At 40.7% G+C, this 12,522-nt stretch overlaps 1 protein-coding gene across 1 annotated transcript in view; it reads right to left on the bottom strand.

The window, feature by feature from the left end:
* Positions 1-12,522, bottom strand: part of LOC126293349 (uncharacterized) — a 77,921-nt gene that overhangs the window by 31,014 nt on the left and 34,385 nt on the right. Inside the window, exon 2 of the mRNA XM_049986543.1 lies at positions 5,312-5,388. Coding sequence (XP_049842500.1) covers positions 5,312-5,383 — 72 coding nt within the window. The 5' untranslated portion in view covers positions 5,384-5,388. The remainder of the gene's footprint in view (positions 1-5,311; positions 5,389-12,522) is intronic.

The following is a 12,522-nucleotide window of genomic DNA, read 5'->3' as shown; positions in this document are numbered from 1 at the left end:
AACAGGCCACACGTGGTGGCATAAAGGGTGTCAATGAAATACCCCATTATCTGGTGCATTGATTCCCATGTATTTTGTGGTCAAAATGACGGTTCGCATTGTGATGAGCAACAGCAAGACATTCATCAGAACCCTTGACACTGCCGGCACCCTTGGGTGTTTCAATCCTTCTCTAAGGAGAATTGTGAGAGTGCACCCTATCGAACATAATTTGGAGTGCAAGAGCGACCACAATTTTTGCTTTCATGTCCATGTTGGAACCTCTAAGGACTGTTCAAAACCATTCAGTGAGATTTGAACATGATATGAAACAGAAAAGGCAGCTTATGCTTTTTCAGTGTTCATATTTCCTGTTGTCTCATGATGGCATGATCACGGAGGATACGACATTGGCACGTATGTGAATAAAATGGCAAAGGGTTGCTGTAAGCCACCTGCATACCTTCACTGAGAATTTTAAAGATGTACCTGTACAGACAGAACCCACGATGAAGTCCTAGGCGTTTGCAGCGTGTGGATGTCCTGTTATGAAGTGCATGAGCAGCAGCGTAGCCTGACTGCAGGTGACTGGTACACTGGTCGGAGGTTCTCTCCGTATAGGTACATTTTTAAGGTACTCGACAGAGGCGGGCGGGTGGCACCGAGGGTTTTGTCAAACTGGGCAGTCTTGGAAGGACCCTTTGCCATTTTATTCACACATATGTCAATGTCATCTCCCCCCGCCCCTTCCATGATCACGCCACAGGACGCAGTACAGCAGGAATGAAGAAGCATAAGCTGCTTTGAACTGCGTTCAAACTTTCATCAAATTGTGTTGAGCAGTTCCACCCACACCCTCCCTCCCCTCCCATGATCACACCACAGGAAGTTGCAAAACACAAGGTACGCAGAAGCATAAGCATCCTTTGCTGCTTTGGATCACATTCAAACCTCGTCAAATGGTGTTGGACGATCCCAAAGGGCTCCAACCTGTGCACAGGAACAAAAATTGCAGTCGTGTTGCACTCCAAAAGGGTCAGATCACATTTAATGGGAATGTAGTACCAAAGTGACCTTAGAAAATGGTCAAAACATCTGAGGATGTCAGTGTCACAGGTTGTCAAGGACATCTTCTTGTCGTTCATCCCACTGTGAACTGTTGTTTTTTACCAAAAAATATGTGGGAATGATGCCTCAAGAAAACAAGTGGTTTCACTGAGATTCTCAATACCATCTCCCCCCCCCCCCCCCTCCCCCCCGCCCGAGGTGTTTCTGTGCCAGTTCTGAGCAGAGGTGAGTCCAGAATGTTTTCCACAGCCACTCATAAGATAACTGTGATTTCAATGCTGTGCATCCCAGTTCTGATCTCTGTCACATAGATGAAATGAAGGTAAGAGGACTGTGATTACCTTCTCATCATGTGACGCATCCACAGTGGCATTGGGCAGAATTGTGGTAAAATTTGGTGCCATGTCACAGGTTACACTAACTTCTGAGCTGTAGCTTTTTCTCCAATGTGTTGACACCTTGCTGTCTGAAGTGTTGTTGAGACCAATGGCGATGTGACAAGGCTTTTGCACCATTGTGGAAGAAGGCTGTACGCACCTTTGAGCTAAATTTCACGCTTAGCATGACAATGTGTGAGAATTAAGGAGTTTCAAAAAAGTTGTCCTTTAATTCTGTTGCACAGACTAGATTATTGGTATTAACTGCGGTTACCCTTGATGCTGCATCACAGACAGGAGCGCCTGCTATCGTGTACTCAAGGACAAACCTGGGTGCACGAATGGCAAAATGTCATTTCTTCGGATGAATACAGGTTCTGTTTACAGCATCATGATGGTCACATCCGTGTTTGGCGACATCGCGGTGAACGCACCTTGGAAGTTTGTATTCGTCATCACCATACTGGCATATCACTCGCCGTGATGGTATGGGGTGCCATTGGTTACACGCCTCGGTCACCACTTGTTCACATTGACAGCAATTTGAACAGTGAACGTTACATTTAAGATGTGTTACGACCTGTGGCTCTACCCTTCATTTGATCCCTGCGAAACACTACATTTCAGCAGGATAATGCACGACCGCATGTTGAAGGTCCTGTATGGGTATTTCTGGATACAGAAAATGTTCGAATGCTGCCCTGGCCAGCACATTCTCCAGATCTCTCCCCAACTGAAAACGTCTGGTCAATGGTGGCCGAGCAACTGGCTCGTCCAATATGCCAGTCATTACTCTTGATGAACTGTGGTATCGTGTTGAAGCTGCATGGGCAGCTAGCTGTACCTGTACACACCATCCAAGCTCTGTTTGGCTCAATGCCCAGGCGTATCAAGGCTGTTATTAAAGCCAGAGTTGGTTGCTCTGGGTACTGATTTCTCACGATCTATGCACCCAAATTGCGTGAAAATGTAATAACATGTCAGTTCTAGTATAATATATTTGTCCGATGAATACCCGTTTATCATCTGCATTTCTTCTTGGTGTAGCAATTTTAATGGCCAGTAGTGTACACTGTAGAATGTGTGGCACAGCACACATCTGCATGTACACTCCACAAGCCATCTTACAGCATGTAGCAGTCAGTACTTTCGGGTTCCTTTTTGAATGGTATGAGGGGAGAAATACTATTGGGAAGCCTCCATACATGCTGTAATATCTCTGATTTTTTCAGCATGGCCATTTCTGAGATTTATGTGGAAAGAAGTAAAATGTTGCCTCTTTTCAGATCATAGACTCTAAGACTTTAAACAATAAACTTCTGTAAAATGCATAACACCTCTCTCGTAACATCTGGCACTGGAGCTTGTGATCATCTCTGCAGCTGATGATGTGATGTGCTTCCATGTATTCTGCCGAGCTGTCATTTCCATTTTCTTACTATGTTTCGCTGCAATATCTACTCACTGCCTAGACTCCAATTGCTGTTTGAAGTAATGTCAGTCTTGTACCACTGTTTATAGCCAAGTTTGATTCTCAGTGTCCTCTGTGCCCTCTGATGCTCTTTTGTTCTTCAGAGTTTGCAGTGATATTCTGTGAAATGCAAATTCCCTCTGTGTTTTCCAACTCTGATGGATACCATAGCCAGCAATATTTTAATAAATTATTTAAAGTAATTTTGCAGGTTGAGGTCTCGCGGTAACATGCTTGTTTCCTGAGCCTGGGGTCCCAGGTTCGATCCCCGGCAGGGTCAGGGATTTTCACCTGCCCTGAGATGACTGGATGTTGTTGTGTCATCTACATCATCATCATTCATTCCCATTATGGTTGGACGATGGCAACAGCAAACCACCTCCATTAGGACCTTGCCTAGTACGGTGGTGCAGGTATCCCGCATCATTCCCCTATGCTCTGTCAAGAAGCATGTGACTTCATTTCCATTTCCAGTTAAATTGGCATTATTTAAACTGAGAGCTCTGACCCTGTTTTTCTGATTTCTTTATTTTGATAGATTCCTTAATGGTGTTGTCCTAGAAACTTGGCATTTGCACCACAATACTGGTTTCATTGTATTTCATTTTACAATTACATTTTAGGCGGCAGTGCTCATTAACAGCTGATTTACTCAGTTGTTTTAGTTAGGTGTGACACAAATGTTCCTCACAATGTGCTGAGAAAACTTAAGGTGTCACATCACGTCACTCTAAGAAGAGGAAATTTTCGACAACATACGCAGGTTGGATAATATCCACCATATGTAAGATCAATCTTTTATGACATTGTGCTCCCTAACAAAATAGTGGCTTGAGACAGACATTAGTTTAGTGTCTGTATGGAGTGCAAGCGTCCATTACTCATAACAGCAAAAATTTCAGCACCCGAAGAAGATACATGAGTCAGTTGTTAAAATATTGTGCAGGAAATGGAAATGACAACTCACCAGAACACCTGGAAACGCCTTATTAATCAGTTGCACTCAAAAATCCTGAGAGATCACACCTCTGCAATTCACTTGCACTTTCTTAATGAACCTGTGACAAATTGCACACACCATTGTTCATCACACATTCTCTATCTGTTCTATTAATTGAACCTGGTAAGTGTCCCAGAAAATGAGAAATGCTCAAGAATCTTTCAAATTAGTGTTTCATAATCCACATCTTTCATGGATGAGTTACATTTCTTAGACATTCTTCCAATGCATCTTATCCAGGCTGCTTCTTTTTCTACAGTTAGCTTGATGTAGTCATTTTACTAAAGGCCACTCTGGACAGTTACTCCTTTACTTCAATTAAATAACTTTTTGAATGACAAACTGCAGTGGAGGAGACAGTGTTTTGGCTTGCAGCCAGTCACATTTGATGAGGCTCTGCCAGCACCTGCAAAATAGGTGACATGGTGAGCACATGGTACTTGAAATAGAGCTATGGTCGATACGCGGTTGTTCCCTATCACTGACTCACAAAAATGTCAAATGCAAAATTATTCTAATTGAAGTATAGATATTTTACAGTTGTTACTGTTTCAAATTATTTATCACCAACAGTCTAGTCCACAGTGATGGATCTCTCCACCCATTTATGTGCAAAATGCTACATTTATTTACATTCCTGGCCAACTGTCAGTGCTTGCATCAGTCGTTGGTCATCGGCAGGTCTTTCTGCACTTTGCTGCAGTCTTCTCAGATTGCAACCTTCCTAAAGACAACTTTGTCTCTCTCAAACAGGCACAAAAATTGACACAATTTTTTAACTTGGAAAAGCTCCATAACAATAATAACTAGAAATATAGTAGGTCTCATTGTAAAGAAATACTTTAAAAAACTGGGGATCTCTACTGCACCAAGTGGTTCATCTACTATACTAATACCAATCTTTTATGCAAATCAGGGAAAATGTCATTAAGTATTTCACTAATATACAAGTTCTACATATAATCATGAAACCAGAGCCCAATTTGAACATAAAAGATAAACAGACCTTTGATCTGGGAATAATATCAGATACCAAATTGCAAAAGGAGGTGAGAAAGATTACTAAAACTTATTTCTAAAACTCATAAAAAATTGTAAATTTTTATAATTACCTTAGTTGCAATAATGCACAACTAACATTATGTTGCAAGAAAAGTAGGTCAGGTTGTTAAGAAACGAGAATCTGGGCACTGTTAATCCTGCATCCGAGTTATGTGTAAGCTATGATTACATGAAGCTTTTGATTGTTAATCTAAAACTGTCCACTTCACTGCTAGGATGGAGTGATGAATTTTGGGTTACGTGGCCAAGTAAATACCTGCCAAATTATTTTTTCCTGAAAACATAACATTTTAGTAAAGCTGTGAAGAAGTAGGGTACATCAGAACAGGCACAGTAAAAGAAGTACCCACTCACCAAAGAGACAACGCCTGCTGTCTGGGCGGCCGCTGGCAGCGAGCACACCCCGCACTCCTCCATGTACAGCATTGCACCTGTAGGCAGTATCACACAGATAGAGGGTAAACACTGACAGCCGTATCACAGTTTATGTTAGGTTAGGTTAGGGTTTGATCGTTGAGGTGAATAGAGAGAATGTAGGACATTACATTGGACAGAGAAACACTGATGAACTGCAACATAATGGCCACTGACCACTTAAAGGATGAAGAAAATGCAATTCTAACATTAAAAAAATAAAAACTCTGCAGGTTGGGATGGAATATCCACTAAAATTGCAAACCCACTAGCTCAAATAATGAATCAATGTTTTGAAGAGGTGTGCTTCCCAGAGGTACTGAAATATGCTGCAGTCAAACCAATTTTCAAAAAGGGATCAAGAGAGATCATGGAAAGTTATTATCCTATCTCACTTCTCCCAGTAATACCCAAAGTATTTGAAAAAAGTTGCTATTGCCCAAATCCAGAAAATCATTGCAAAATATTCTATTATTCTAAACAGTCAGTGTGGTTTCCAACAACAGAAAAACACAGTAGATGCAGTGAACAGTTTCATTGAGAGAATAGGTACATCATAAGACAAGAGCAACAGGCCAGGTGCATATTGAGACACAGTCGACAAAAGGCAGAGAGAGAGAGAGAGAGAGAGAGAAAGTGTGTGTGTGTGTGTGTGTGTGTGTGTGTGTGTGTGTGTGTGTGTGTGTGTGTAGAGGCAGTTTCCACTTTCACGTCCACCCTGCCAGGCCATGTGGTCTGTATGCCATCCATTAGCTGCATGGTGCTCATGCAATAAACTGTGTCCCAGGCACTGCTCAGTGAAGACTGAAGTAGGCACTGTATTCTCCTGCCCTCTCCCGTGCCACAACTTGCGCTGTTCCTTTTACATCATGGACTCACAAAAATCTGTGCAGTGCTGTCCTGCCCTGTCCTGCTCTTTGTCACCTGCCCAAAAGATAGCAGGAATTTTCTGCAACCCCACAAAGGCGTCTGAGTGTGTAAACCATCTGTTGCTTATTTACAAACTTGAAAAGTAACAGCATTAGGACAGTGCCCTACTTATCAAACACAAAGCTTTTATTTAAATAGGGCAAACTATTACAATGTTTGGAAAAAATATCCCAGGGTGTTCCACAAGGCCCCATACTAGGCCAAGTCCATTAAATACTAGCTCCCAAACAGTTCTATTCACATATAATACTTCTGTTTTACTTGAAAATCAGGAGTGAGGGAAAAAGTTCCAACTCTGTGATCAGTAGCCTCTGTACCTTAGAGACTTGATTTCAGCTAAATTGGGTGAACCTAAACATATCACATGATGCAATTTAATACCAAACAGTAAAAATGTGAGCAGGTTAAGACTATTCACAGCAACCAAGACATAGAAGAAGATGACTCAGTCACGTTTTAGGATTAAATCTGGATAGAAATTTGACCTGGCAGGCACACATTGAGAACATAGCAAACATATTGAGCAGCTTTGCTTTTGGAATTCAAAATTATCAACTGCAGCTGACATAGACACATGGAAAGTGGCATGTACAAGCTATTTTGAATCCATGATTAGGTATGGTATAGAAAAAAAATAATTCAAAACTCACCATATAGCAGACATGCTGAATCACAGATAGGCACAACAAAAAGACTGTAAGAAAGTGAGCTTTCAGCCAACAAGGCCTTCTTCAATATTACATAGGTTGGAACTTAAATAGTGGCAACACTGCTGTGGACACACTATGCAATGAATCTACTATTGTCGCTGATAGCACACATTGTTGACATACCTACCTTACCTCCAAGCAAATGGACTTGTCTGTCCCACGTCACCGGCGTGCGCACAATCGAGGGAAAAACAATCACTTGTGAGAGAGCGGTCTAACGTAATGGTGTCACTATGTTTTCGAAACAGAAACAACAGACTTGGATCAAGATTGAATGTGCCAGAGGTCATACGGCATGACAGTGTCATCAAGGTCTTCAAGAGAAATGTGAGAAATCAGCATTGCCATACAGAACAATGGCACATTGGGTAAAAGCCTTCAACGAAGGTCGGCAACCCCTTGGATTGGAAAGAACCCTGTTCACATGCTGAAGAAATCGTCTTGGAAGTGAGTAAATTGTCATTACAGTGCAGTGTTAAAGACTTGTGTAATAATTCGACTGATTCAGAATACCATGTCACAAAGTGTTGTAAAATATCAGTGCCCTTTAGGATAATGCATCTAAATGTGCAGTATCTCAGGAATAAACTCAATTTTCTGCAAGTATTTGTGGATGAGAATTCACCACACTTGTTAGTAATTACAGAACATGGACTAAAAGACAATGAAATTGAGTATTACAAATTAGAAGGTTATGTGTTAGCAGATAGCTACTGCAGGCAACAACACAAAGGGAGTGGGCTGACAATATTTGTAAATGATCATCTTCCATTCAAGAAAGTTTCATTTGTTGAACAATACTGCAAATAAGAAACAATTGAAATGGCTGGTGTTGTCCACATATACACTCATTCAAGCAGGTTAGCTAAACATAAAGTTATTAGTATGTACCGCCCACCAAATACAGATGTGTTGTACTATCTTGATAGACTTAACAGGGCAAATAGACAAACAGGCCCCACTGACCTTAGCATAGTTGGAGACTTAAACATTGATGCAAACTCCTCTAGTATAACCTTTTTGAAAATAACAGATATATTAAACTCATATAATATCACAAATATAATGAACTCTGACACTAGAGTAATAGAGTCAAGCTCCAGTACAATAGATTATGTAATAGTCAACAAAAATATAAAAGACAGTGTTAACTTTCAAACTGTTGATTTTCTTTACGCAGATCACTAGTGTCAAGTGTTACAATATTTAAGGTTTGCTGTACCAACAGCAACTAAGATAACTGAGAAGAAGCAGATCCTGAGTAGTGCCAACATCAGTGCCTTCAAAACTAATTTAGCAGAGGAGAAATGGGACACTATTTACCAACCTAAATGGCCAGGAAACAAATGGGAAAAATTTTATAGGACAATGCTGAAGCATTTCAACTGCTGCTGCTCTCTCAAAGAGATAACCAAGGTACAAACCAACACTCGTCTTGAAAGTAATACTAGGCTGAAACTTACACCTAGGCTGATTAAGCTAAGGCAGAATATACACGATCTTGACTGCTTATACAGAGTGTTACAAAAAGGTACGGCCAAACTTTCAGGAAACATACCTCACACACAAATAAAGAAAAGATGTTATGAGGACATGTGTCCGGAAATGTTTAATTTCCATGTTAGAGCTCATTTTAGTTTCGTCAGTATGTACTGTACTTCCTCGATTCACCGCCAGTTGGCCCAATTGAAGGAAGGTAATGTTCACATCGGTGCTTGTGTTGACATGAACTCATTGGTCTACAGTACTAGCAACAAGCACATCAGTACGTAGCATCAACAGGTTAATGTTCATCACAAACGTGGTTTTGCAGTCAGTGCAGTGTTTACAAATGCGGAGTTGGCAGATGCCCATTTGATGTATGGATTAGCACGGGGCAATAGCCGTGGCACAGTACGTTTGTATCGAGACAGATTTCCAGAACGAAGGTGTCCCTACAGGAAGACGTTCGAAGCAATTGATCGGCGTCTTAGGGAGCACGGAACATTCCAGCCTATGACTCGTGACTGGGGAAGACCTAGAACGACGAGGACACCTGCGATGGACGACGCAATTCTTCGTACAGTTGACGATAGCTCTAATGTCAGCGTCAGAGAAGTTGCTGCTGCACAAGGTAGCGTTGACCACGTCACTGTATGGAGAGTGCAATGGGAGAACCAGTTGTTTCCGTACCATGTACAGCGTGTGCAGGCACTATCAGCAGCTGATTGGCCTCCACAGGTACACTTCTGCGAATGGTTCATCCAACAATGTGTCAATCTTCATTTCAGTGCAAATGTTCTCTTTACAGATGAGGCTTCATTCCAACGTGATCAAATTGTAAATTTTCACAATCAACATGTGTGGGCTGACGAGAATCCGCACGCAATTGTGCAATCACGTTATCAAGACAGATTTTCTGTGGAAATTTGGACAGGAATTATGGTGATGTCTTGATTGGGCCCCATGTTCTTCCACCTACGCTCAATGGAGCACGTTATCATGATTTCATAAGGGATACTCTACCTGTGATGCTAGAACATGTGCCTTTACAAGTACGACATGACATGTGGTTCGTGCACCATGGAGCTCCTGCACATTTCAGTCGAAGTGTTCATATGCTTCTCATCAACAGATTCGGTGACCGATGGATTGATAGAGGCGGAGCAATTCTGTGGCCTCCATGCTCTCCTGACCTCAACCCTATTGACTTTCATTTATGGGGGCATTTGAAAGCTCTTGTCTACGCAACCCTGGTACCAAATGTAGAGACTCTTCGTGCTCGTATTGTGGACGGCTGTGATACAATACGCCATTCTCCAGGGATTCCATGCGATGGAGGGTGGATGCACGTATCCTCGCTAACGGAGGACATTTTGGACATTTCCTGTAACAAAGTGTTTGAAGTCACGCTGGTACATTCTGTTGCTGTGTTTCCATTCCATGATTAATGTGATTTGAAGAGAAGTAATAAAATGAGCTCTAACATGGAAAGTAAGCCTTTCCGGACACATGTCCACATAACGTATTTTCTTTCTTTGTGTGTGAGGATTGTTTCCTGAAAGTTAGGCCGTACCTTTTTGTAATACCCTGTACAAGGAAACAAAGCTACATATATTTAAGGAAAAGTACAATCAAGCCAAAAACACTTTTAAGACAGACCTTTTACTCTTGAGGAAACAGATAAACAATGATGCAATAGAGCATTCAGCAAAAATAGGTAAGGTATCCTGGAGACTAATCAATAAACATTTTTAAGTCACCAGCAAGGGGCAGAGTGAAACATTTAGCATTAGACATGAGGGCCATCTAGTGAAAGATCCAAATGAAGTATGTAATTTATTCAATAACCATTTTATCTCTCCTTTTGACCAACCGACCACTATTATAGCTCTACAGGCTGGCACACCAAATTATGTCACAAATGGTACAGAGCTCTAATTTACAGAGGTGAATCAACAGGAAACATTTAACACAATACAAAAGCTAAAGAACAAGCATTCATCTGTATGGGATGATATCTCAAGTGTGGTGTTAAAGAAATATGCCAATGAAATAACTAAACTCCTTACCTATCATATCAATTGTAGCATTAATGAAAACATATACCCAAATGCCTTAAAAATAAATGTAATACAGCCAATCCATAAGAAGGGAAGTAAAGAAGAAGTTTCAAATTATACATTGATATCACTAATCCCTACCTTCAGTAAAATATTTGAAACAGTTACCCTATCACAACTCTCAACATTTTTCTCAAGACATAAAATGCTTACCAAATCGCAGCATGGGTTTAGGAAAGACCTAAGCACAGTCACTGCTGTTACCAGTTCCTTCCATGAAGTATATAGCAATACAGAACAGGGTATGCACACAGCCAGAATATTCCGTGACCTGAGCAAAGCTTTTGGCTCAGTAAACCATGAGCTTCAATTAAAAAAACTCTGGGCATACAATATAAGTGATGCATCAATGAAACTTCTACCCACCTACCTGGTGAATTAGAAGCAGTGTACCAAACTTACACATCAAATTGACAATAATATCTTAACTTTTAAATCCACAAGTGAAACAGTGGCACAGGGAGTCCCTCAAGGCTCAATTCTTGGACCTTTCCTCTGTCTGACACATATTAATGACGTACACACCATTAACTCGCACTTTGTAAATTATGCTGACGACACCTCAATTTTGTTTCTTGGTAAAGATTGTGAGGAACTGAAATTTTCAGCAAGTAATGGGATGCTAGAATTAAGTTCATATTTTCATGCACAATGATTAAAAGTCAATGCAAATAAATCCTAGATGCTAATATTTACAATGGGCAGTTCACACCAATCATGTGTAAATGAGGTATGCGGCATAGTGGCAGAGGAAGCAAACGGGCTTAAATTTCTAGGGGTCCATCTGGACCCAAACCTGCAGTGGATTAGCCACATTAACGCTGTATGTAAAAAAGTCAGCAATGGGCTGTACTTCTTAGCCAACTGTCCACAATGGTGCCCACTCACACGCTTAAAACTGTGTATATGGGTCAGTCTATTCCCATCTTAGCTACTGTATAGAAATATGGAGTTGTGCTGCAGACATTCATCTTAACAGAGTACTATTGCTACAAGAAATAGGGTTAAGGATCATACGTGGACTAGGCTATAAAGACTCTTGCCGTGAGGTTTTCAGACAACACAAGTACTTCACTATATACTCTTTGTATCTTTATAAATTAATTTCTTTTTTGTCTGACAGAAAACAGAAGTAACTAAATGTAGTGGTATACACTACCACAACACCAGTTCCAAATAGAATTACTACTGACAAAGAATAATATTAAAAATGAGAGACCAGAGCCCATATACTAATGGACATTGGAAAAACAGTAATAAAAATCAATTCAAATCAAAACTAAAAGAAATCTTAATAGAGACGTTTCTCTATCCACTCAACAAATTTTAAACAGTTAAGTTTAAGAGCTGTAAAGTAACGTATAAAAAAAATAACCAGGTGTATTAATATGTGTATGATGTGATGTATTTTGACAAGCATCAATTTACTGTTTAATTACTACCTGTAAGGCTAAGATCAAAATGTATTTTATGTTTGTAACTGTTCTTGACATTTGCAAAAGCCATCATATTGATGGCTCCACGAAAAAAATCTACATAAATAAATAAAGATTGTTCTTCTTAATTCCTCCATACCTCTGTGGCATGTTGTAACAGTTATCAGTTTATGCCCTGTATAGCAGAGCAGAGGTAACGGTGAATCGAAGCATTGTAGTGATTATATGGCTCGGATGTGGAGGAATTGGCCACCACTGTCATCCTCCACACAGATTGGGACTTACCACATACAGGTGACAGTGACCATGTGTGTGTGACTTATGCATGTATGAATGGATGTGTGTTTTGTCAGCATCTGGTGAAGGGCTTAAAAGGAGAGATGCGAATTGGTGGGATTGACTTTTTGAAACCATCTGTATGGTGACAGGCTAAGAGCCCACGTATCACACTCTGCAGCCATTCAACCTGATGG

The sequence above is a fragment of the Schistocerca gregaria genome, chromosome 10 (genome assembly GCF_023897955.1).
Source record: "Schistocerca gregaria isolate iqSchGreg1 chromosome 10, iqSchGreg1.2, whole genome shotgun sequence".
NCBI lineage: Eukaryota > Metazoa > Arthropoda > Insecta > Orthoptera > Acrididae > Schistocerca > Schistocerca gregaria.
The sequence above is the reverse complement of the archived record's forward strand: the minus strand, read 5'-3'. Positions and strand labels throughout refer to the sequence as shown.